This window comes from Myxine glutinosa, chromosome 3 (genome assembly GCF_964187855.1).
Source record: "Myxine glutinosa chromosome 3, kmMyxGlut1.1, whole genome shotgun sequence".
In the NCBI taxonomy this organism is placed as follows: domain Eukaryota; kingdom Metazoa; phylum Chordata; class Myxini; order Myxiniformes; family Myxinidae; genus Myxine; species Myxine glutinosa.
In genome coordinates this window covers 9,729,740-9,757,694 of record NC_136263.1, presented here as the reverse complement: position 1 = coordinate 9,757,694, position 27,955 = coordinate 9,729,740, and the positions used below count along the sequence as shown (strand labels likewise).

The 27,955-nt window shown below is 45.8% G+C and overlaps 1 protein-coding gene across 3 annotated transcripts in view; it reads right to left on the bottom strand.

The window, feature by feature from the left end:
• LOC137414483 (actin filament-associated protein 1-like) overlaps positions 1-25,875 on the bottom strand; it is a 263,066-nt gene extending 237,191 nt beyond the window's left edge. Inside the window, exons 1-3 of one of the 3 annotated variants that reach the window (XM_078773714.1) lie at positions 25,570-25,875; positions 11,043-11,174; positions 86-151 (exon numbers count right to left, since the gene is read on the bottom strand). In XM_078773714.1, the coding sequence (XP_078629840.1) occupies positions 86-151; positions 11,043-11,174; positions 25,570-25,585 (214 nt within the window). In that variant the 5' untranslated portion in view covers positions 25,586-25,875. The remainder of the gene's footprint in view (positions 1-85; positions 152-11,042; positions 11,175-25,569) is intronic. The other 2 variants (XM_078773716.1, XM_078773715.1) reach the window with 2 other exon arrangements.
• Positions 25,876-27,955: the final 2,080 nt, after the last annotated feature.

The window sequence follows — 27,955 nt, the reverse complement described above, 5'->3', positions numbered from 1 at the left end:
TTCCTTCTATCTATCACATGGATTTACCACATTTTCCAGCCAATATTTACACCAGTATGTGGTGAAGAAGAAGGAGAGCTGATACCTTGCACCAGAGATGCCTCATTGAGTAGTCCGATGCTGTTCATGTACATGTATTCTTCATCCTCACCTGCACAGAACATACACACCCAAGCAAACAGAATAATAAACTCACAAACACCATCGAGTTTTGGATCAGAAGGAATAAGAGGATGGATATAGAGTTGACCTGACTGTCGCTTATATTGGATTGTAAAGTTCCATATTAATATCTGGAGCTCCCTCAAATAAGTGACAAAAGGCCTGCATTTCATCTCTCAAGGTGTACAAACAATATAATTCGCCTTACTATGTTTCCACATCATATACACGACCGGTCAAAAGTTTTAGAACACCTGTTTTTCCAGTTTTTATTGAAATTTAAGCAATTCAAGTCCAGTGAATAACCTGAAATGGTACAAAGGTAAGCAGTAAACTGCTCGAGGTTAAAAATAAAAGCTCAGGTGAGCAAAAACGGGAAAGTAATGTAAATTGCACAGTTATATTGTAAAAAAAGGCATTCTTCAGGGAACAAGTAATGGGTTAACAACTTACAGCTGTTCTGCAGCAATGTAAGTAAATTAAGCCTTGAAAGTTGATGCAAACAATTCCTACAGGTGTCCCAACCTCTGCTGATTACTTGATTACAAACCCCCTGTCTGTATAAAAGCAGTATTGGAACAGACTGTTATTACACCCTCTGAAGCATTATTTGGACCATATTGCACTGCAGGAAGTAGTATATTGGAAACTGGAGGAAACTCTGGCAGGAAGAGGTCTGGCAGACCCAAAGCCACAACAGAATCAGAAGACAAGTTTCTGAGAGTCAACAGCTTGCGTGATAGGCGGCTCACAGGAGAACAGCTTCAAGCACAGCTTAACACTGGTCGAAGTAAGCAAGTGTCAGTTGCAAGTGTCAGTTTCAACTGTGAAGAGAAGACTTCGAGCTGCAGGTTTGACAGGTCGAGTGGCAGTAAGAAAGCCATTGCTAAGATGGCAAAATAAGAAGAAGAAGCTTGCCTGGGCCATGAAGCACCGCCAGTGGACTACTGAAGACTGGAGAAGGTCTTATGGACCGTGAATCAAAATTTGAAATCTTTGGTTCATCACACAGGGTTTTTGTACGCCGTCGAGTAGGCGGAGGGATGGTTGCTCAGTGTGTGACACCAACTGTCAAACATGGAGGAGGAAGCGTGATGGTCTGGGGCTCTTTTGCTGGATCCAGAGTCAGCGACTTGCACAGCGTAACTAGCACCCTCAACCAAAAGGGCAACCACAGCATTTTGCAGCACCATGCAATACCCTGCGGTATACGCCTAGTTGGTCAGGGGTTCATCCTACAGCAAGATAATGACCCCAAACACACCTCCAGGCTATGTTAAAACGACCTTCGAGGAAAATAACAAGTTGGTAGACTTCAAATCATGGAATGGCCAGCACAGTCTCCAGACTTAAACCCCATCGAGCTGGTTTGCGATGAACTGGATATATATTTTTCCATATATATATATACATATATACAGTATATATACATATACAGTCACGTGAAAAAGTAAGTGCACCCCATGTAAAGTTTTGACTTTTTCAATATTTCAACATACAGCTATTTGATCTTCATTTCAACAATATTGATAGATAAAGGTGATATAATATAACAAATATCAAATGTGGTTTTTGTTTCTTTTAAAGGTCACATTAACAAAAAAAAAATTTGGCTAATGTGCAAAATAAAGAGATACTTCTGGAAAACGTACAGAAGTTTAACACAGTACTGTCAATGTATTGAGTTCGATATCAGTTTATCAACTTCCGTTGAACTTCCGAACTTCCGTTCGATCAACTTCCGTTGAACTTGGGGCCGACTCAGAAGAAGACCTTTGTTGGTCGAAAGCTTGTCGACAATTAAAGATCGACGTCCTGAAGCTACGTCCGCGTCTTATTTAATCTAACGATTATTTATTCAATGCAAATGAGACGCCCTGCTCATACTGTGGAGTTTCTACTATTTCTTACAGTTATATGTATATATATATATATATATATATATATATATATATATATATATATATATATATATATATATATATATATGAAGGAGCTGCGCTCCAACGCGAGTCGAAAGAATTGACGCGACCAAAGACGGAATTCGTCCGAGTTGCTTTATTGAAACAAAACAGCTCAGGTATTCTGACAAGCCCATTTATCGGGCAGCAATATATATACACATTTATGCCGGGGCGTTTGCCCGGGAAAACCGAGACCGGGCATGCCCGGGTGTCAAGGGCAAGTCCTGGAAAGGCGAGTCTGGACATGCCCGGGCGTCCTGGACGCAGCCTGGCAAGCCGAGGCTGGGCGTGCCCGAGTGCTCTAGGCGAGCCCTGGAAAGGCGAGAGCGGGCATGCCCGGACGCTCTGGGCGAGCCCTGGAAAGGCGAGTCTGGACATGCCCGGGCGTCCTGGACGCGGCCTGGCAAGTCGAGGCTGGGCGTGCCCGGGCGCTCTGGGCGAGCCCTGGAAAGGCGAGAGCGGGCATGCCCGGGAAAGACGAGACTGGGCGTGCCCGGGAGGTTCGGGCGTGCCCGGGAACAGCGAGTCTGGGCATGCCCAGGAGAGGCGCGTCTGGGCCCGTCCGGACGAGCCCGGCATGGCGATCCCGCCCTGGCCGCGTCCTGGCAGGTGCAAGGCGATTGTGTACATTCAGCGGGAACCGCTACACATGCCCCTCCAGAATCGACCTGCACCGGCAGGGTCAATTTAAGGGGGGTCCGGATGACCCGGCCGAAGCGACCCCTGGAGGGTCGTGGGGGGGGGGGGGGGTCCGATCCGGTGGTGGGTGGTCGAGCAGGGGGAACTGTGGACGGGGGGCGGCCTCGCCGCGGAGGAAGGGCCAACTGTGGTGGTCGGTCGACGTCCACGTGCGCCGGTTTGAGGCGGTCCACAGAGATCCGGTCAGACCGGCCGCCGACGTCGACGACGAAGGACTTGTCGCCCCGTCGCAGGACCCGGAAGGGCCCATCGTATGGCGGCCGGAGTGGTCCCCGGTGCACGTCATGACGCACAAAGACGTACTCCGCTGTGCGAAGCGCCGGGGGGATGTAGGACTGGGGGCCACTGTGGCGGGACGTTGGCACGGGGGCAAATCGTTGGGCGGCCTCCTGGAGGTCCGAGCGCTGGTGTGCGGCGGACCAGGGATTGGTAGCGTCGGGCACGAACTCGCCCGGGACGCGGAGCGGCTGGCCGTAGACGAGCTCGGCGGCGGATGCCCGGAGGTCCTCCTTGGGGGCCGTGCGGTGGCCCAAAAGGACCCACGGCAGCCGGTCGGTCCAACCGTCGTCCTGGAGGCCGGCCATGAGTGCGGCCTTCATGGAGCGGTGAAACCGCTCGCACAACCCGTTGGCTTGGGGGTGGTAGGCCGTGGTGCGGTGCAGCGTGACCCCCAACGAGCGGGCGACCGCGCCCCAAAGTTCGGACATGAACTGTGGGCCGCGGTCGGACGAGATGTCTGCCGGTGCGCCGAAGCGCGCGACCCAGGTGGCGATGAACGCCTGCGCCACGTCGGTGGTGGTGGTGGAGGTGAGGGGCACGGCCTCCGGCCACCTGGTGGTCCTGTCCACCATGGTGAGCAGGTGGGTGAACCCCCGCGATGGGGGCAGGGGACCCACCAGGTCCACGTGGACGTGGTCGAAACGCCGTGCAGGCACGGTGAAAGGTGCTAGCGGGGCCTGGGTGTGGCGGTGGACCTTGGCCCGCTGGCAGGCCGTGCAGGCATTGGCCCAGTCGTGGACGTTCCGTCGAAGGCCGTGCCAGACGAAATGCGCCGACACCAGCTTCTGAGAAGCTTTCCGGCCCGGGTGAGAAAGGCTGTGGATGGAGGCGAAGATGCGGCGCTGCCAGGAAACGGGCACGATGGGGCGAGGCTGGCCCTGGGAGATGTCACAGAGCAGGACGGTGCCCGCGAAGGGGATGTCGGCCAGGCGGAGGCCCGTGTCCACCGCCCGGAGGGCCTGCACCGAGGTGTCGGTGGTCTGGTCAGCCGCCATGAGCGCGAAGTCCACGCCGAGGTGGACCGCGTTCGCGCTGGCCCGAGAAAGACAGTCGGCCACGGCGTTGTCTTTGCCGGCGACGTGCCGGATGTCCGTGGTGAATTCCGACACGGCGGGGAGGTGGCGCTGCTGGCGGGCCGACCACGGCTCCGTGACTTTGGCCATTGCGTAGACCAACGGCTTGTGGTCGACGAAAGTCGTGAACGGGTGGCCCTCCAGGAGGTGTCGGAAATGGCGAATGGCCAGGAATAGACCGAGCAGCTCCTGGTCGAACGTGCTGTATTTTAACTCGTTCGGCCGGAGTTTCCGGCTGAAAAAAGCGAGTGGCTGCCAAACCCCGTCCACCCATTGTTCATGGACGGCGCCCACCGCGTAGTTGGAGGCGTCCGTAGTGAGGGCGATGGGCGCGTTGAGCACCGGGTGAGCCAGCAGCGTTGCGTTGGCGAGGGCCCGTTTTGCGCTCGCGAAGGCCGCGTCCATGGCCGCGGACCAAACGATGTCATGCTTGGCCGGCTTGCCCCGGAGGGCCTCGTAAAGGGGCCGCATGAGCTGAGCAGCGCGGGGCACGAATCGGTGATAAAAATTCAACATGCCGAGGAACTCTTGTAGGGCCTTTATGGAACGGGGACGCGGGAACGTGGTGATGGCCTCGACCTTGTTCGGCAGCGGCACGGCCCCGGTCTTGGTGATGCGGTGGCCCAAAAAGTCAACGGTCGTCGTGCCGAAGTGGCATTTGGCCGGGTTGACAATTAAGCCGTGCTCGCTGAGGCGACCGAACAGTGTTCGGAGGTGGAGGAGGTGCTCGGCGCGGGACGTGCTGGCGACGAGGATGTCGTCCAGATAGACGAAAAGAAATGGCAGGTCGCGCAGCGGGAACCGCTACACACATATATAATATATAAATATATATAATATATATATATATATATATATATATATATATATATATATATATATATATATATATATATATATATATTCTGCTAAGCAATCATTTGAGGTTTAATTAACCGTTATCAGAGCAGTGAGGAACAAAATCCTGCAGTCACTGGAATGTTTATTCTCGGAAGCTTCATGGGCATGGGAAAAGTTATATTGGTTGGGGTGCATCAATTTTCCGAAGGTAATTCGTTTCTCTGCTACGATTCCTCCTTGAAACAGAGAACACGTGCGTATAACGGATAATATGCAATGTTGTCACCGGAAGTGAAAACACAAAACCAGCAACAACATAACATTTAATATATTTCTTTCTTGAGGCTTGCACAGAGGCCTATCCTTGGGGGAAAACATACCGAGGGGGTTACATACCCGGAAAGTTATTTGTGAGGCAAAACGGTCAACTCAGCCCAGGTGGGGAATTTGAAAATTGAGCAAGAACCCTTGTCCAAAGAACAATAAAGTACCTTCAACGTTGCAAAGGGAACGCCTGGCTCAATGTCTTCTTCATCACAAGGAGACGTCTCAGCAACAACAATAAAAACAACCAGAATAAGGATAACTTCCTTCCGTTTCCGGTCTTGCTGGCGAGGGTTCGTTTATTCTCAGCTCTCCACGCTATCCATCGAAATCGAAGTTAAGTTATTGTTCCCATTTGTATTTTCGTTATAACTGTATTTATTTTATGGTGTATATATTGTCTCCCGACGAAGACTTTCGGTGCAAATCTTTCATACCTGTATGGAAAATCGTGTTAATTCGTGTCGTGTCTTGAGGCCTTGTACAGTGTACACTGTACAACCTTGAGGCTTTGTTTTTCTCTCAGCGGTCCGTCGTTTGTGATCCAATAACTTTCGTTCTCTGTTTTCCCAGTCTTTTCACCCCATAGCCTACTTCCTTATGTAAATCTCAACTCAAAAAAAACAAAAAAAATATTTCCTTCTCTGTTCTCATTCGTTTATTCATTCTTATTCGTTCGTTCGTTCTTCGACCACGTGTTTCTCCCCCATTTCCTCAGATAGATTGTCAAATTTCAACTCGTTATTTTATCGACCATGCGTTGTTGTTTGATTATAGTTAGTTTTGGTTTGAATTTCCTGTAACTCGTAATTAATTAATCGTGTTCTGCTCCTCGTGTGCGGCCTTGTAGTTGTACCCCCGTCGGTGTTTGTTAACTTAAGCGTGTTTTGCTTGGCTCTTAGTTTTTTCCCTTCTACCCCGAACATAATACTCTGTCTAACGTTCTAAATCCCCCCCCCCCCCCAAAAAAAACAAACAAACCAAAAACATTTATTTTCCTTTCTCCACGTGTACTGTTGTCTCATCCTGTATTTTCTGTCCAGGTGTGCTGCTCGCCCCGCCCCCATTATCTCCTTGCCATCCACCGTTTGCCCTGTTCACGTGACTCGTGGTGGTCCCTCTCGGCTCTCCCCCCATTGGTATTTTGTGCATATAAGATTGTTCACGGTTCTGTTTAAATATTATTTAAATATGTTTAACCTTTCCCCTTCAGTGTTTTACTCAGTGGTATTTTATAACATGCTGTTTTTCTTCCTATTTAAAAGGCTTTTCTCAATTTCCTCTCCAACTCATTCCACTTCAAAAAAAAAGAAATTCAATATCTTATACGTCTCCCTCACTACATGGTCTAAATTCACATTCATTCCATCCCTCCTCCATCGTTCTGAATCGGATTGCTAACTTGAAAATCACAACAAACCCAATTTGTTTTCAATGTTCGTCTTTCATTAATCATCCACTTTCTAAACTCCCCTCTTGCCCCTCCCATCCAAATCCCCCCCCTTGCACCTACACTCCTAAACTCCCCCCTTGCCCCTCCACTCTTAAACTCCCCCCTTGCCCCTCCACTCCTGAACTCCCCCCTTGCCCTTCCCCTCCTAAACAACCCCCTTGCCCTTCCCCTCCTAAACTCCCCCCTTGCCCCTCCCCTCCAAATCCCCCCCCTCGCCCCTACACTCCTAAACTCCCCCCTTGCCCCTCCACTTCTAAACTTCCCCCTTGCCCCTTCCCTCCTAAACTCCCCCCTTGCCCCTCCCCTCCTCAACTCCCCCCTCACTCCTCCCCTCCTCAACTCCCCCCTCACTCCTCCCCTTCAAAACTCCCCCCCAACCCCTCCCATTTAAATCTCCCCCCATACCATTCCTCTCCAATTCTCCCTCCTCCCCCCTCCTCCTCAAAGCTGCCTCCTCCCCACTTCGTCTCCCTTCTATCTCATACCTCCACCCCCCCCCCAACCTTCTACTTTCCTCTGCCCCCCCCTCAAACAACCCCTCACTGTGCCTCATCCCTTCACCATCAAACCTTTCATCCTCCTCATCCTTCCCTTTCTTGGAACTCTTCTGCAATCTCTGACACACTATCAACTGCTCTCCCTACCTCCCCCTCTCATCCTTCATCTTACCCTACTCCTCCCCTCCCCTGTCCTGTACCCGATGCTCCCCCTCTCTCTTCATTAACGGTATGGACCTCAAACATCCGGGGCCTTCGCTCAAACATGACTGATCTCTCCATACAGGTTGCTTCTGACAATCCAGACTTGATCTGCTTAACAGAGACTTTCCTCCTTCAAGATGTCTCTGATTCCTTAATATCTCTTCCTGGTTACTCCCTCCTCCGGTATGATAGACCTGAGCCTCGGCCTGGTGGTGGGGTGGCTATCTTTATCAAAAACTCTCTTCCTCACTCTCCTTGCACTGCCCTCTCTCCTCCTCACCCCCAGGAGTACCTCTGGCTACGGCTTCCTCTCCGCTCCCACCTTTTGTTCATATGTGTTCTGTACCGTCCCCCAAACAGTGATGACTCCATCTACATTTCACTGTCTGACAACATGGACCAACTTCTATCCACTCATCCCAACTCTCTCTTCCTCATATGTGGTGACTTCAACTGTCATCATGCCACCTGGTTGGGTGTGGGTTCCTCTCTCACCAGTCATGGCACCTCAGCAAAGGACTTCTGTGACTCACTGGGATTGACACAATCTGTCAATTTCCTGACCCGGGTCTCAGCCAATGGAGTATCTTCTCTTCTAGACTTGGTTATGACAAACTTCCCTGCTAATGTCTGCTGCTCTTCTTCTGCTCCAATCGGTTCTTCTGATCATGTGCTTGTCAAAGTGGACATCTCTCTGGCCATTCTCAGAGAGCCTCCTCAGCGTCGACGAGTCTGGCATTTCACTCAGGCCGACTGGGACGGTCTTCAAGCAGCCATCAATCGTCTGGATTGGTCTCCCATCTCCACTGCCTCTGACATCAATTCTTCCTGGGAATTCTTCCAAAGCAAACTGATCTCTCTCATGCACAGATTTATCCCATCTCGCCTTCAGTTGTCTTACCCTTCCTCCCGTCCATGGTACACTGAATCTTGTGGTGAGGCAGTTGCCCTGAAACAACTTGCCTTTGCATCTTGGAAGGCTAATCCAACTGAAGGCAATCTCAGTTCCTTCCACCAAGCTCGGAACAATTGTGTGTCCACCCTCAGGAGTGCCAGGAAGCACTATCTCTCCTCACTCAAGAATGAACTCTCAAACCTGTCTCCTTCCTCCAAATCCTGGTGGCGTCTGGTCAAATCCGTTTCTGGTGTTTGTTCCCCCTCCATCCCCTCCCTTACCTCAAATGGCCACACAGTTGACATCGCACGTGACAAAGCCGAATGCCTCAACTCTGTGTTTGCCTCAAAATCCTTAGTCCCAAACCCATCTCTCTCTGTTCCCACCTTTCCCAGTCGAACCCAATTGCTCCTGGACTCTGTGTCCTTCTCTCGTGACAAGGTGGAGGAGTTTTTGTCAAACCTCGACTCTGATTCTGCAACTGGACAAGACGGCATCAGCCCACGGGTCCTAAAATCCTGCTCTGCCGCTCTATCTCACCCTCTCGCTGTTCTTTTCACCCTATCTTTTGCTCAAGGTCATCTGCCAGCATCCTGGAAATCAGCAAACTTTACCACTTTACACAAAAAGGTGCAAAAACAGATCCTTGCAACTACAGACCAATCAGCCTGCTCCCAATTATCAGCAAAGTCATGGAATCCATCATTGCTTCGGATATGAAATCTTTCCTCTTCTCCAATGGCTTGATCTCTGATCATCAATTTGGTTTCAGACCAGGTCACTCTACTCTGGACATGCTGCTTCTGCTGTCTCAACAATGGATGGAGGTCCTCAATGCCAAACAGGAAAATCAGAGCTGTCTCCCTTGACATATCACGTGCCTTCGATACGGTCTGGCACCCAGCTCTGCTCACCAAACTCTCCTCCTATGGTATCCATGGAAATCTCCATGCATGGCTTGCGGACTTCCTCTCTGGTCGTAGTCAACGTGTGGCCCTGAATGGATTTCTCTCATCTCCCCTTCCTGTTCAGGCTGGAGTTCCCCAAGGCAGTGTACTGGGCCCTGTGCTTTTTCTGGTCTTTATCAATGATCTCTCCGACTCTCTGGAAAATCCTCTCGATCTCTTTGCTGATGACTCCACTCTCTGCCGCTCCATTCCTCTTCCCTCAGATCGGCAGTCTGCAGCCTCCTCACTCTCTGAAGACCTGGACAAAATCACAGACTGGTCAAACAAGTGGAACATGTCTTTCAATCCTGACAAATCTCACACTCTTACTATGTCTCTCCGAAAAGATCGACTGGACAACCCTCCCATCTACTTTCTCAACAATCCTCTCCAAGAAGTTCTGTCGCTCAAGCTTTTGGGTCTCACTATCTGCCATGATCTTTCTTGGGAAAACCACATTTCCAAGCTGGCCTCCAAAGCCAGTCGCCGACTGGGCATCCTCCGTCGTGCGAAGTCCTTCCTAGGCACACCTGAGCTCCTCACCACATACAAGGCTTTCATCCGCAGCTCAATGGAATACTGTTCTCCCCTATGGGCTGGTGCTCCTGCCGCACACCTGGCTCGGCTTCACGCTGTTGAATCCAAAGCTTTCAGAATCATTGGAATCTCCCGCGATGAAGCTATCTCTGAGGGCCTTTCACTCACTCACCGCAGGCAGGTAGGTGGTCTTTCTGTCTGCTACCGACTCCTCTCCGGCCTTGCTCCCCCAGCTCTCTCTGTGCTCTGTCGCCCAAATATTCCTCCAGGTCGCACAAGATCTGCCAGCCACCCTCTGATGGTTAAACTGCCGAAATCTCGGCTGTCTGCTCACCTTCACTCTTTCATGCCTCTTTTCTCCCACCTCTGGAACAAACTCCCACACTCACTTCAATCACACTCCTCCCTCCAGGTCTTTAAAACAGCTGTTCACCACCATCTCTTATCTTCCCCCATCCAAAACCTTGATCTTTTCTATCCCCACTAATTCACCCCAGATCCACCTTGTTTGAAATTCCATCTTCTTTCCTGGAAGTCCTGGCAGTGTCCATATGTTTTATACCTCTCCCCCCCGCCCCCCCCTTCCCATGCCTCCCCCCAAAGCCCTCTCCCTCCCACAGTTCTCTCGATGTCTCCATGTCTCTCGGTCCCTGCTCTCAAATATTGTGTTTGTGTCCTTCCCCCTCTCTCCCCATCTTGTCTACCGCTCCCGATGTTATTTGTTTTGTGTGTCTGTTTGTCTTTCTGTGCGATTAATGTTCGCTCTTTCACGAGCCTCGATCTTGTATACAACAACAACAACAACAAAAAAAAAAAAAAAAAAAACTTTGGCATTTCCGTTCAAATAAAAACAATAATTAAACAAAATTGGAGGTGAAAATTAACAAGAAAAAACAATTAGAATGAAGGAGGAAAATTGGATAAAAGATGGGGTCGAACAGGCAGGGTATGTGAGTTGGAAAGGAAGAAGTGGATAGGGTAGTGGGAGGGGGTTAAAGCTTGTACAAAGAGGGGAGTGAGGGGATAATGAGGTCCCACCCACCCCCCTCCAAAAAAAAGCTATATATATCACACTTAGTGATTCCTGTTTATATATAAAAAAAGAATATATATATATATATATATATATATATATATATATACATACATAATATAAACATAAACCCACCAGGTGCTGTGCGGATCTGCCGGATGAAAGTCTGGATGAGTTGTTGCTTGCGCCGAGCTGTCGTCCCCAGCGGTTCATGGTCGATGATCTCCAGAAAGGAGGCAAGTTCAGGTAGCAGCTTCTCCAGAACCACTGAAACAAGTTGGTGGCATGTCAGAAAATGTATGGGATTTGGTGCAATAAATTAACCATATAGGTCAGGTAACCACACCCCAGTTGAGGAATCGTGATTGCGGAGGACCAGGAAGTGAAGACGATTGCATGCAATGACACGTCGTCATGGAAAATTGTCTTTTGCTGGACAATCGGCCTTGTCCATTTCGCCTTAGCCCCAGGCTGGGCCCATTGTTGGACCTTCAATGCCAGGAATGACCAGATGGCAACCATTAAGGCTTGTGCTGCCATTTCAGTGTAGGTTATGCTACGGTACATAAACTTTGCTAAATTCACAACACTGCCTGGCAAACCGATTTACAGTGTGCAATTTAGCCTCACTGTACCTTTCCTGCAACTAGTTGTGGAATGCAATCTCATTCTGCTTTCATAATAATAGAATGTTAATCGTCATGTGTTCAATTTTGACATTAAAGTTTTTCAATTTGACATTTGACAAGCTCAGAGGTAGTGGACTCCATTTTACCTGTGGGGATTATAAAATGTTACTGCTGTTCTCCACAGGCAAGGTGGTCAATCAATGACCTTACTGTCGTTCTACTGATCAATGCTTGAGGACTACTACGAGTAGTTGTCACCAGATGGACATTAAACAGGGTGTCCTGTATACTAGCAATAGTTGGTGGACGTTAAATATTCCATGGTTTATTTAATTTACAATAGGCAGGTTATTGCTGGAATCCTGAAGAAATTACAATTTTTTGCCACCTTAAGACTAACGTCAGTCCTGGCTGACTGGTTAGTGAAAGACTGTCTTGCACCAGAAACTTTGCATTCTTAGATGTGGGCACCAGCTCCAGCATGTATGCAACAACACAAACAACAACAAATATTTGTTTTCTTAACCCTTGGTTGCAGTGATTGGGCCTCGGAGGCCCACAAGGTTTTTTTTTGTTACAAAAACTATGCTGTACAATTTTTTTTTGGAATGAGCCTCATTTTCACCGACTTCCATGTTGTTACACAAAATTCAGTGACATAAATAAATAAAAAATCATTCAGGCTCGTGGGAAAATCTTCATTCTTCACATTTCACCCGAAAATCCGACACGAATGCAGGCCTGGGGCCTTAAAGGCCCCGCATAAATGTTGTTGTACTACTATGTTATATCATTATTTTCTTTATATGAGCCTCATTATATGCTCCTTTTACTTGGTTACAAATAATTCAGTGACAAAAATATGAAAATTAAAAAAAACTTTACACGAATACATCCATAGGGCCAGCATCCTGGAATGGCTGCATCGGTGTAGGATTTGACAGTTGTGGGCATATACATTCTAAATAAAAGGATTAGTGAATAATATTTTTTGAGCAAATACTCCTCCATGAGCCTCAACTTTTTAGAGAAAAAAAGTTGAAAACCAAGAACAAAAAAATTGTTTTGCAAAAAAAAAAAAAAAAAGATTCATTACTTGTATGGGATTCTTCTAACTAATAGGATCAATGATTCACATTTTCTGAGCAAATACACATCCATGAGCATCGACTTGGATTGAAAAAGGATATTAAAGAAAAAAATCTATAAAAATAATTAAAAAAAAAAAAAAACATTATACGAATACATCCGTTGGGTCTCCGAGGCCCAATGGCTGCGTTTATGTAGGATTTTTTGACGCCTGAATCTAAGACTTAAAGAACTGTACGAGATGTAACTTTAGCTTCAAATAGTTAGCACATCTTCTCAATCCAGAAGGAATTCAACGATATTTCATCCGGAGCATTTTATGCCATATCGCCATCTTAAATGCACATTTGTCTTTCCCACTCCTGTAATCTTCATACCATTCTCAATAGAACAACAACAATAAAACTCAACAAACAATCCAACAGAGAATCATAATGGGAATGTGCTTTTATCTTCGTGTTTAAAAAGAATTGCGAAAATAATTTCCACGATGACAAACAGTGGAATACATCAAAAATTTCCATGTCATGGTAATAAGAGCTAAACTTGCTTTAGAATGATGTGATAGTGTTGTTATAGCCACCTGTTTCCCAAAAATAAGGCAACGTAACTCTTCGCAGGGAAGACAATACCCAGGTGCACTTCAGTAGACCGGATAATTAAAGAATATTGTGCAATAAATAATCCTCAGGTTGATTCACAGCAATTTCTTCATGCAAGGCTTCATACCACCACCATTGGCAGATGGCAAATCTATGTGCATATTGGGGTCATTAGAGATGGAAAATTGTGCCAGTGAGACAAGGTAGTCAATTATCCTCGAGTGTAATGTTCAACCCTCCGGTGCCCATAAGAAGCCTTAAGATTCCCGAAGCTCACAAGAACCACCGAATACAAGTTGGTGACTCCGTGAATGAAAAGGGTACTCTTCAATTGAATGAAAAGAGGTCTTTTTGTCTTCTACCGAGTCCTCTCCGGCCTTGCTCCCCCAGCTCTATCTGTGCTCTGTCCCCCAAATATTCCTACAGGTCACACAAGATCTACCAGCAACCCTCCTATGGTTAAACTGCCAAAATCTAGGCTGTCTGCTCACCTTCACTCTTTCATTCCCCTTTTCTCCCGCCTCTAGAATAAACTCCATAACTCTCTTCAATCCTAATCCTCCCTCCAGGTCTTTAAAACAGCTGTTCACCACCATCTCTTATCTTCCCCCATCCAAAACCTTGATCTTTTCTCCGCCCGTCAATTCACTCCAGATCCACTTTTTTGAAATACCAACTTCTTTCCTGGAAATCCTAGCAGTATCCATGTGTTTTATACCTCTCCCCCCCACCCTCCCTTTCCCATGCCTCCTCCCCCCAAGCCCTCTCCCTCCCACAGATCTCCCGATGTCCCTGTTCTTTGCTGTTGTATTTGTGTGCTTCCCTCTCTCTCCCCATCTTGTCTCCCGCTCCCTTTATTGTATGTTTCGTGTGCCTGTTTGTTTTTTTTGTGATTAATGTTCGCTCTTACACGAGCCTCGATCTTGTATACAAAAAATAAAAAATAAAAAATATTTATATAAAAAATTGTGAAAATAATCTCTTCGGAAGGCAAAAGCATAAGGTGCAAACCTGCATCCTGCTTTCCCCTCTATCCCAACCTACCTCAATTCAAGAGGATGTCAATAGATCCCTCCTTTCTGTCTCGTATCTAAACTTTCCTTTGTGCAGCCCCAACCTCGGGTGGCCTTAAAGACTTTGTGGGGGGGCGACATCCCAGGAAAAAAATAATAGCATTACAATGTTGAACTCAGGATAGTTGGTTGCGGTTTGTGACCCATAAACAATAGGTTTCATCAACCTGAAGGTTGATTAAGGTGTGCTAACCACAGTGGGAGACAAAGTAAACCTGCCGTTTTGGATGCCATCCCTTCGTCGGAACAGGAAGTTCTCAGTGGAATTGTATCGACAGAGTCTAGTCCTGCTCCGAGCATAAACAGTCGAAATTATTTTAACATGGAAAATATACCAAGCAGCCAAAAATGCTTTGCGAATTGACGAAGATAATTTCAATATCTGGAGGCAAAGTGTTCCGCTCAGCTGCGAGGGACGTATCGGGATGACACCGACGTTGTCTGCTGACCTTGCCTCAGAGTTTGCATCACGTGACCAAGCCCTTGCCCAAGATCCAGAATACTTTGTATGAGAACAGTCGCCTCACACTGTCACAGGCTCTTTGCAATTCCAGCATGGGAGGGATTTTCCCAGAGAAGAGAGAAATGAACTCACGGAAGGAGACACAGTGTCTGTATTTCACAAGGTTCTTGTCGTTTCGTGCTAGTCCTTGGCTAACGGCATTCCAGACAGTCCATCCAGCATTTTATTTGTTTTCATAAGCCTTCCCCAGTAGAACAGATCCTGAAGTAAATCAACGATACGAATAAGGGCAAAACGCCGACTTGGTGTTAACTCTTCAGTTTGTTTCATTTCCACGTTCCCTTGGCCATGGCATCCAAAATAAATAAATAAACGAATAAAAGGATGGAAGCTTGGAAACATTCAAGCATTCCATGAACCATAACCAGCCTGGAAAAGGACACAACAAAGCAAAACAAACATGTATGCGGCTTTCATTCACCAAAGTTGAAAGAAAGAAGTACTCAGCAGAACTTCCTTATAATTATCGCTAATCCCTTAAATTACCCTTTCTGGATAAGTATTCGCGAAACCATCTTGGAACAAATATAGCCATGGACATTGGACAGGTTCATCATGAATCATGGATCAGGTGCATCAAAATGTAGCCATGGACATATAAACGTGCATCAGGGTTTGAGAAACGATGGTGATTGGTCCGACGCCTTTTGTGACCAACTCCTATTGATGGTATCTCCATAGCAACAGTATGAAGTCATACTACACCCAACCAAAGAATGATCTAATCCAAATAGCAGATAAGCGTAGCTGTCTTGGAATGTGGTGGTTTTAAGCCTTTCTCTATTCCTCGGTACCCTGCCTGACCCAGTGAGGGTGTGGTGAGGCCTGCCATGGTTTTACGCAGTCTGGTCAAATCACACCATGCATGTCTAACGACAGGTTATAAAGTTCACGCCACAAACTACCGGCATCCCTGAAGACGCTGCACTTCCCAAGAACTCACAAAAGGTCACGACGGATTTCCGAAGCCAAAGTTGAGCACAAATCCAGCTGTAACCCCATCAGCCTCGTCGACTTAATACGTCTCTCTCTGAAGTTTGCTCGGAATGATGCGGACGCTACTTTTCATACAAATCTCGATGGCCAAAAGGGATTCACACAACTGACAATAATTGGTTGTCAATTAGACATCCCATCTCAATGACGACTCATGCGGTCACCTCGGCAGTGATAGATCATGAATAATCTTACTTAAGGAAGACGCTCAATGATATGCTTGGCCTACACAGTGTCTATGGAATTAGGCCAGGGTATGAGTCAAAGCCCTTCATGTGGATTACATGTTGTATGCCCACATTTCCAAGTTGAACAGTTGGTTCAAAGTTATTTCCAAAAGATGGGAAGTTCTGAACAATCCTCTCCAATAACTTCTGTCACTCAAGCTTTTGGGTCTCAATATCTACCTTGATCTTTCCTGGGAAAACCACATTTCCAATCTGGCCTCCAAAGCCAGTCTCCGACTGGGCATCCTCCCTCGTGCGAAGTCCTTCCTTGGCACACCTGAGCTCCTCACCACATCTAAGGCTTTCATCCGCAGCTCAATGGAATTCTGTTCTCCTCTCTGGGCCGGTGCTCCTGCCTCACACCTAGCTCGGCTTCACGCTGTTGAAACCAAAGCTTTCAGAATCATTGGAATCTCCCGCGATGAAGCTGATTCTGAGGGCCTTTCACTTACTCACCGCAGGCCGGTTGGTGGTCTTTCTGTCTTCTACCGACTCCTCTCCGGCCTTGCCCCCCCCCCCCCAGCTCTCTCTGTGCTCTGTCCCCCAAATATTCCTACAGGTCGCACAAGATCTGCCAGCAACCCTCTTATGGTTAAACTCCCAAAATAAAGACTCTCTGCTCACCTTCACTCCTTCATTCCTCTTTTCTTCCCCCTATGGAACAAACTTCCTCACTCTCTTCAATCCCACTCCTCCCTCCAGGTCTTTAAAACAGCTGTTCACCACCATCTCTTATCTTCCCCAATCCAAAACCTTGATGTTTTCTACCCCCGCTAATTTCACCCCAGATCCACTTTTTTGAAATACCAACTTCTTTCCTGGAAGTCCTTGCAGTGTCCATGTGTTTTATTCTTCTCCCACCCCCCCCCCCACCCCCTTCCCACGCCTCGTCCCCCCAAGCCCTCTCCCTCGCACAGATCTCCCGATGTCCCTGCTCTCAAATGTTGTGTTTGTGCTTCCCCCTCTCTCCCAATCTCGTCTACCGCTCCCCTTATTATATGTTTTTGTGTCTGAGTTTTTGTGTGATAAATGTTAGCTCTTTCACGAGCCTCGATCTTATATACCAATTTTTTTTTTTAAATCCGTTACTCAACACGTAGAGATCACCTGCTGACAACACACCTCACGCTGGTTTTGTTAAGATCCAATTTGGCTGGGCACAAACCCAGGAGCGAACACCGTTCAAAAGGTAAGCGTGCCACAAACGGTCACCTTTTATGAAACCAAGCTCATCAAAGAGACAGATCATCCAGGAAAACTTGAAAGACTGAAGAAAATAAAGATAAAAACAAAACATTGAAAGGCCAATTGTAAGATCCATTGAGTTTTCCTTGAAACAAAATTTTAGGAAAATAAAACAAATAACCTGAAGAAGTATTGAAAATCTGAGATTGTACGTTGATGAAACTAGGAAACAAACAAATTACTTTTTCGGGATTCTGAAGTTCACCCAGTTTTGCAATTCACCACCAGGTGTTCTATGAGGGCAAATACACGTTGGAGAAAGAGTCGGACTCGGTGACCTAATCTTACCACAAAAGGCCAATGAAAGGTAACAGGGATTGCAGCTGGGCCTGTGTTTCAAAACGATTTCCGTACCAGTCGCAAAACAACTGCTGGAATTCTGTGTCGACTAAGTGCATGAAGATTCCTGAATGAGATAACACTGTTGGAAGAATATGATTCCACAGTAGATAGAAACACATTTCACCAACATCCAGATATGCATGATAATTAGGACTCATGGCATGGTCAGAAAGTTTTATATCGATTTATTGTTGTTGATGTGTTTGAAATAAAGAATGCAGACAAAGGAAGTGATGTCATGACAAACTCAATACCTCTTGAGGTTGAGGTTTGCACACCTTTGTTTGCATGGACTTGCAATAAGAAAGAATGTTTCTCATGAGTCAGATGGAAATTCCAAAAATGAGGATAGTCTTTTGATTTGTCATCATGATTGCCCCTCGTAGCAGGGTATAAGCCGCCCATTGCAGAACATGTCACATGTGATCAATCTGGAAAGATGCATGTTTCTGTGGCGTAGCCCGTAGCGCAATGCCCGTCTAGAACTACGTTAGTCTGTCCGCATGTATGTATATATGTATATATATATATATATGTATGTATGTATATGTATGGATGGATAAATGTATGTATGTATATGTATGTATGTATAAATGTATGTATGTATGTATGTATGTATATGTATGGATGGATAAATGTATGTATGTATGTGTGTATATGTATGTATGTATATGTATGTATGTATAAATGTATGTATGTATGTGTGTATGTATATGTATGGATGGATAAATGGATGTATGTATGTGTGTATATGTATGTATGTATATGTATGTATGTATAAATGTATGTATGTATGTATGTATGTATATGTATGGATGGATAAATGTATGTATGTATGTGTGTGTATGTATGCATGTATATGTATGTATATATAAATGTATGTATATATGTATGGATGGATAAATGTATGTATGTATATGGATGTATGTATATGTATGTATGTATAAATGTATGTATGTATGTATGTATGTATATATGGATAAATGCATGTATGTATATGTATACATCGATTAAGGCATGTATGTATGTATATGTATGTATGTATGGATAAATGTGTGTATGTATGCGTGTATATGTATGTATGTATATGTATGTATCTATGTATAAATGTATGTATGTATGTATGTATGTATGGATAAATGCATGTATGTATATGTATACATCGATTAAGGCATGTATGTATGTATATGTATGTATGTATGGATAAATGTGTGTATGTATGTGTGTATATGTATGCATGTATATGTTAGTATGTATGTATGCATGTATATGTTTGTATGTATGTATGCATGTATATGTTTATATGTATGTATGTATGTATGTATGTATGTATGTATATGTGTATGTATATGTATATGTGTATGTATATGTATATGTATATGTATGTATGTCCCTTCCACCAGCATTTTGTAGGTTTATTCCCTTTAAAATTTGTTTTCTCTGCAACCGTTGGTCCGAGTGACACAAATTTTTCACAATAGGAGTGCCTCCACCTGTAGTTTTTTTTAATGATAATGTCGTCATATGTCACGTGGTATGGGCGTCATCTTGGAAAACCGAAAAACTTTGCACCTCTATATCTCCGAAAAAACTCCATGAAAAAAAATTGAAGATCGAAAGGTGGATCATTGTAAAGTGCTCCGCACGAGGAATAACAAATGTTAATGATGATGTCAAAGGTGCCTTCATTATGACGTCATAAATCGACAAGTAGAACGCTTGATCCGATCAGCAGAAAATTTATCTGGCTATGCCATTGCTGGACTATTAGTCTTGTTTATAGAGTAGGCGATGCTGCCGAGAACAGAAACATTCTGAGATAGCAAGCAATGTAACTCAGTGTCAAAGGATATCCAAGAACAGACCACCTGCTACCCGCAGTTTTAGGCAGGAATTTGTAAATATGTTCAGCATGCCATGATAACTCATTTACTTTTCACAAAATATATTGTGGGGTCCTCAATGTCAATTAACTAATGCTGACAGATGGGAAGCCCCGTTTAATGTGGTTACGATGGATGGAACACACATTGAGGAACCACGCTGCATGTGAAACATTAGGATCATCCACAGCTGGGTCTTAAATAACTGGATCAGGATTAAAACCAAGGATAGACAGCCAAAAGGTGAGTGTTCATACCTCTAGGCAAGCTTCAGTCAATGCTAAAGGAGAAGGTATGCCCATTGTAAATATCGCTAAGTTTACGAGAACACCTCCCTACAGAAGAAATGCTGAACAATGACTGGCATGTGATGGAGCAAACCTCCTGACATCATTGTCTGCTTTTGTGTCTGACTCTCTCAATAAGATAAAGAATCAAAGCATTAATTTTGCAACATGCCATAAAGCTCGGTTAGAGGCAACATAAGGGGGTTTATCAATAGACCCAGTGTTTGCAGAGGACCACAGCTGCTATCACCATAAGGTGCGATGGGGCTACGGTAACATTTCAAAGGGATTAAATGTGCAGGAAAATTGTTGCTGATGGATCGTTTCCATCGGTCACTTCAAATTGAGTAACGCACCACCTGTGTCTCACAAACTTCCTGACTTTCTCCTGAAAAAGACCACCATTGTTCAGCACGGGTACCTTTATGACGACAACACAGGACTGTGCAGGCTATTCCAACAATTATTTAAGGTGCTCAAAAAGGCAGATGATGGACATACTCACTATCGTTAAAGCCATGCCAATATATATATATATATACACACACACACTGTGATTATTATTCTAATTAGTTATATAAACGTAAAATAGAAAAATCAAATGAAAAGTTGGAATTTCTCAACCTATTGCGAGTATCCCCTTTGTAGAACCTTTCCGATTGCCCTTCATACTGTCAGGAGCTAATTTAGGGATTTTTGTCCAGAGATATATTCTGGTTTGTAAAGTTTTGTGAGGCCCTCCTAAACGAGACAACGGTTGAGGCATAATCCAGCATATCAAATATCCACCTTTTGCAAACAGCATTCCAGGAACAATTACTCATTGGCTTGTTAATTGCGAGGTCCTCTCACACATTCCTGGAATGTCCTAAATGCTGCCTTGAGAATGGTCGAAGACTCCTCAACAAAGGGATATTCTAGAAGCGAGTAACGATACATGCTAAACTATACTCTCCACGTTACCAATGCAGGGATCCCACGTGGTGATTGCTGTTGGAAAGAGAAAGGGTTGTGATGTTAACCTGCAGAGTGCGACTGCCCCAAAAATAAACTGAAACTAGAACGACACTCTTCGATGTCACGACGTCGACCGACATGCCTCCGCCCACATTATTACATCATTAAAATACTTGTACCAACCTTGCTATAAATACATAGGCCTACAGCTGTTCTAAAGTTATCACATGTTTACCTGACATGACCTGTGACCTTTGACCTATTGACCCCAAAATGTAATCAGTTCATGTTTACATCATTATAAATACCTGTACAACAACAACAACCGGCATTTTAAGGCCATTTTCCCCTTCAAGAGCGGGGGTTAGCCTTGCGGTCCCCATGACAATCTTCTCCATTTTGCCCTATTTTCTGCATCTCCCCTTGTTAACCCCCTTGCCCGCATTTCTTCTTCGACCATCTTTAGCCGAGTCTTTCTCGGACTTCCCCGTCCTCTACTTCCTTCTACATTCATTTCCATCACTCTTCTCAACCAGTCACTTTCATCCTTCCTCAACACATGACGAAACCATCTCACCTGTTCCTCTTCACAGCATCAATCACAGGCTCTATTCCCATCAACGTTCGCAATTCATCATTTGTCTTCCTCTCTCTCAACGATACTCCGCACATCCACCGAACCATTCACATTTCCACCCTTTCCAGCCTTCGTTGCAGCCCTATCTTCATTACCCATGTCTTGCTCCCATAAATCATAACACTTCTCACACATGCAGCATACACCTTTCCCTTCAGCTTCAACGACACTCCCCTCCTCGTGAGCACGCCACTCAATTCCCGAAACTTCTTCCATTCACATCTCACTCGAGCAACCGTTGCCAAGACTGATCCACCTTCTCCATTCAGCATGTCTCCGAGGTAGCAAAATGTTTTCACACCTTCCAGCTTCACGCCATCTCCAAGATCCAACTCAACATTTCCTCCATGTGCAGCTCCCTCTGTGCACACCTTACACTTGAATGTAGCTGCCACACTGGTTAATGACCCTCTCAGTCCACAACATTTTTGATGAACCCACTCAGCGCACATTGTACATTGAATGGAGTTCACTCCGACACCATTCCTGCACACAGCACAGGGCCACTTCCCAGTTCTTTCCACCTCACCACATGCTTTACCACTTGCCATCACCTTCGGCTTTCCGATATTAACCTTCAGACCTTTTGTCTCCATACATTCCTTCCACTTGTTCATCTTTTCCTTCAGTCCATCCATACTTTCCGCAATCAACACCAGATCATCTGCATACAACAACTCCCACGGTAAATCCTCCTTTACGTTCTGAGCCAGCACCTCCATCACAGCTCCAAATAGTAGTGGACTTAGTACCGACCCCTGATGCACTCCCACCGACACCTCCCGTCCTTCGTCCTTACAGCTGTGTGCGCTCTCTCGTACATTGCCATCACTAATCTGATCAACCATTCCTCCACTCCTGACTTCCTCAATGCCCATGTCACTACTTCACGTGGATCCCTATCGAATGCTTTCTCCAGATCAACAAACCCAAGGAACAACTTCTTCCTCTTCTCCATGTACTTCTCCTGCAACTGCCTTATATGATTATACATACCTGTACCAAGGTTTAATTTAAATCCCTTCAGCTGTTAAATCCCTTCAAATCCCTTCAGCTCCTTCACCTCATAGCCTCCTTCACCTCAAAGCCTCCTCCACCTCATAGCCTTCTTCCACCTCATAGCCTCCTTCACCTCAAAGCCTCTTCCACCTCATAGCCTTCTTCCACCTCATAGCCTTCTTCCGCCTCATAGTCCTCCCTCCGCCTCATAGCCTTCCTCCAACTCATAGCCCTCCTCCACCTCATAGCCTTCCTCCACCTCATAGCCTTCCCTCCACCTCATAGCCTTCCCTCCACCTCATAGCCTTCCTCCACCTCATAGCCTTCCTCCACCTCATAGCCTTCCTCCACCTCATAGCCTTCCTCCACCTCATAGCGCTCCTCAACCTCATAGCCCTCCTCCATCTCATAGCCCTCCTCCACCTCATAGTCTTCCTCCACCTCATAGCCTCCTCCACCTCATAGCCTCCTCCACCTCATAGCGTTGCTCCACCTCATAGCCTTCCTCCACCTCATAGACCTCCTCCACCTCATATCCTTCCTCCACCTCATAGCCTTCCTCCACCTCATAGCCTTCCTCCACCTCATAGCGCTCCTCAACCTCATAGCCCTCCTCCATCTCATAGCCCTCCTCCACCTCATAGGTCTCCTCCACCTCATAGCCTTCCTCCACCTCATAGCCTCCTCCACGTCATAGCCTTCCTCCACCTCATAGCCGTCCTCCACCTCATAGCCCTCCTCGAACCCATAGCCTCCTCCACCTCATAGCCTTCTCCAACTCCATAAAAGTTCCTTGTGTATAAAAAGTTAGACAAAGGCTAGTCTTGCTCTTTTTGAGACATGCCGCTGCATATTTGACATCCACAAACTCAATATAGATAGGACGGCCGGCTTTTCACTGCAGTGTGAAAGGTAGGAAACCTGTGCCTATGCAGCACCATTATGGTAGTTTTAGTGGAAATCTTTTTGATATACAATTAGTAGAGATACTGTGCCACGGCTTTCACCGGAGTTCTCCCATCCAAGTAGTAAAGGTGGGTGACTGTACAGTACTTTACTTTGGAGACGTTCCGTGTCACACATGGCACCTTCCAGTTGACGAGTCATGGGCGTATGTACCCTCACGAGCAAATGAATATCAGAACAAGATTACATGGAAAGTTTGTCCCGCTGGTTGCATCATTACTGAGATGTATGCGGCTTTGCCACTGATGCAGTTCTCCAACACATTCGGGCTGCCATTTTGTAATGTTTTCTGTGTTTTTTGTAATGTTCTCTCACCTGCACTTCGTCGAAACACACCGTTGGACCCTTACCCACCACCATCGTTGAACGATGCCAGCACCCAGCTCAACGTCCCATCAAACGGACGACGTACCCATTGAGGCACCACGCAGAATTCCGATATGGGTCGGGATTCGCACCCAGACTAAACAACAACAAAGGTGAATGCTCTACCTATGAGCTATCCGGTTGGACCGTAGATCTCCGCAATTCGTCGACAGGTTATTGAAAAATTATACAGAAGTCCTAATGTCATGAAAAGAGCAGTGATAACATTTCAAGAAACCCACTTGTGTTGAAACTTCATCTTTTCCTGATGCCCCGACCACTCGCCATTGAAGATTAAAGTCAAAGGAATTCCAAATGAAATCAAAGCATTCTTTCACTCATTCCCGAGCAAAGACTGAAATCCATGGAGACGTCAAGCCACAGGTGTAATGTCTAAGTGAAGGAAGGCGTCCGAAGGAGCGCAGAGCACCGGAAGGGAACATGATACTCCATGGACCATTGGGAAATGCAGAACTGTCAAATTCAAGTTCATGGGCCCAACTACCTTCCTCCTCTACCTTAGCTCTAGTACTCACATAATGAGGGAAGTGAGTGCAGTGAAACGGATAAGTGAGTGTGCCTAGTTGTATTTTTTTTTAAAGTTCCAATTGTATTTTAGCCAACCTTAGAACACCTGACGGGTCAAAGGTCAGAGACTTCGATATGAAAAGAAACAACGACAACGCAAATTAAAAGTGGTGCAAACATCACTCCCAATCCGTTCCCCAACTTCAAAGGAAAGAGTCAGATCGACTCGACATTCCCCACTCGGGAAATTTCAAATCCAGGAAAGCCTACTACCTTATCCCGTGCGTGCTTGGAATTGCTGGATTCAAATGATCCACTTGAGGTCATATTAAGGGCAATGAGAATTGCTCCTTGCGGATTCGATTGGGAAACAGTGCACTTGCAACACTTTGTCCATTTAAAAGGTGCGTCTCATGGGAAACATGTTTGTACACACCATACACATCTCAGTTTATACACACCGCGCCCCTTTCTCGGAAGTCCTCATGCTGACGTCACAGTATCATCATGACGACATTACCGAGCTCGCAGGGAACGCCTTACGAAAGGGTTTAATCTCTACGATTAAAGATTTTGATGCAAAACTAAAGTTAATCGCAAACCTTACATCTAGATTTTCAACAGTTAGGAGGTTGTGATGTAGCAGACCGTATATTTATTACATCCGAAATATGTCGGATTGTAAAACTTACCCCCCCCCCCCCTCCCAACCGCACTTAATATATCTATATCTCTATCTCCCCCCCCCCCCCCCCCCCCACCGTTTACCAGAATGCTCCATACATACCGCTCATTCATTCCATTCCTTTACTCCTACATCCTCACAAACTTATTTCCCTTCTCTTCCCACCCCTCCGACACGGATCCCTTACACTCCTTTATCTCTCTGATAAAACATCCTTTTCCATTCTCAACTTAGCGTCGCCCCACGTGCGTATGTAATAAATGTATCTCCCTGACAATATTGTGGTTTTCCCTGATGATAATAACAATACCGGAGAGGGTATATTTATATCCTCGGAACAATTAAGCCAATTGCGTTATAGACCGGCAATCGACACGGCCCCGGTCACGGCACGACTCGCAGGTGGATGCTACCGACCCATGAACTTCCAGCACGACTTGCGAGTGGAAATTAATCATTCAATGCACCCGTGGAAGCGGGTATTTGTGGTGATGGCGGTGGAGGTTCAAACGAGCTTGCGTTTCCCACGCTAAATACAATCGAGTCACTAGACTGAAAAACCATGCACGAGTAGCGGTTAGTGCTCCCAGTAGGAGAGTGAAAACCCGTGCTTGTTACTCGCGCTCACCTCGTTCCTTGTCCATGGCACTGAACCGTGCACACTGCAGGGCGGTTCACGAGTGCCCTGCCGGATGTTCCCGGTCAGAGTGTGCCGAATCTCTGCGCACACTGCAGGGTGATACACGGGTACTCTGCCGAAGGTTCCCGGTCCGATCGAGTGCGGATCGGCCTCTCTCCGCACACTGGGTGGTGGTTCACGGGTGCCCTGCCGGAGGTTCTCCGTCCGATTGAGTGCAGATCGGCCTCTCTCTCTCTCTCTGTCTCTCTCTCTCTCTTTCTCCACCCCCACGGTGCCTCCCTTGTGTTTGGCTCCAAAGCCCCGCAATCCAGCGCACCCCTTCAAACGTTTCAGCACCCAGTCCACCCACCCTTATCCTATTTGACTTTGCTGTTTTTCTGTTTGGATATTTTGTTTGTCTGTTACAAGTAAACAAGTTGCACCAAACACTTCGTGAAAGTTTCTGCTCATCAAATTATCAGCACGTTAAATTTAAAAAAAATTCTTTTAATGTCGATTAAAATTTTAATATCCCATTTTGACATTCACAAGGAAGTGCAACAAAACAACAATCTTCAATATACAAAGTCACTGTAAATACAATAGTGCATCTACATAATAGATACATAGAAGCAGGAGCTAAATTGATATAAATTTGAGAAAAGGAAGGGGTGTGATATATATATATATATATATATATATATATATATATATATATATATATATATATATATATTGTTATATTGTTATATTGTTATATATATATATATACAGTGAAACCTTGACTTACGAGTTTAATTCGTTTTGTGACCGAGCTCGTAACTCAATTTGCTCGTTTCTCCAATTAAATTTCCCCATTAAAATGCATTGAAATGCTATTAATCCGTTCCAGCCCCCAAATAACCACACCAATTTTTTTTGTTACGTGTTTTTAAATAAGAAAAATGTACTTTATAAATAACAAATAATGTATAAACAAGCACGACCTCGTATATACTGTACATAATAAGCGGCGTTACGCGCGCTGCTTGTAAACAAGGAGGAAGCGGACAACGCGGTAATTTGTAAGAGTCTTTATTCAAGAGCTCACTGTAACACTGGCGCGCTCCGGGCTGCGCGCCCGGTGTATATCCTGAGGCCACGCCTACCCCTCGGCGTGACCGCCGCCCACTCGGTGCGCGGAATGATGTCACCACGCCAGTGAGCTTCCGTGTCCGCCACAATGTAAAGAAATAAACTGGTTTTATTAAGTGTATTTACCTTGAAGATCAGACGAAGATGCTGGCGGAGGTGGAGGAGATGACTTGCCTTTTTCGCCACACTTTCCTCACTTTCACTTGCAGGGCGTTTCAATAAAAACCTGTCCAACGAGGTTTGTTTCTTCCTCCCTTTCAAAATGTTTCGATCGTACTGCCTCGCCAAGTCGACAACACGCACACCTCGCTCATGTTTTTCGACGATTGCGTGTTTTATATCCAAGCACATCATCCTCTTCTTCTTCTCAGTACTGCCCTTGGCACTCAATCTCTTAGGACCCATGGTTAAAACTAAGAAATTTTCCAAAATAACCAAAATGCGAAAACAAAGCAGCAGCGATATACGGCAGAGATGCTTGCATGGCAAGATAACCACGTGACCTGAACCCACCTGGTGGCGGGTGGCGTAAGCTACAAAATAACCAAAATGCGAAAACAAAGCAGCAGCGATATACGGCAGCGATGCTTGCACGGCAAGATAACCACGTGACCGGAACCCACCTGGTGGCGGGTGGCGTCAGCTCGTAACTCAGATCTCGGCTCGCATCTCAAAGCAATAAACCGCCCGAGCGACGGCTCGTATCTCGGAAAACTCGTAAGTTGGTGCACTCGTAAGTCAAGGTTTCACTGTATATATATATATATATATATATATATATATATATATATATATATATATATATATATATATATATATATATATATATTGTTACAGATCGCGGTTAGATGTTATAGACCGAGCGGTTGGTGACCGCGACCTAACAAACTTACCCGATTCCACCCGAACTTTGGCCGTATCGCACCGTAGCTGCCCAATGAGGGGAAAAGACAAAAACGACGAATGCAAAGAGGAAAACGAAGGCAAAGAAAGGTTTGGAAATACTACTGAATTTATTCCTACTATTTACATGCTCAAAGTAACCAAGGAGAAGGAAAGATAATAAAATAATATACAGAAGGATTAGAGACACAGTGCAAATACTAGCTTATCTACAGGCTTAACTTATCCCAGGACAGAACAAACAAAAGACACTGTGACTCACGCGGGGAATTGCAGGAATCGCAGGATGTGGAGGGCTGGAGGGAGAGGGAGGTCCAAAGGGGGGTCATGCAGCACGATCGGCGCGTTTAGCAGCCGC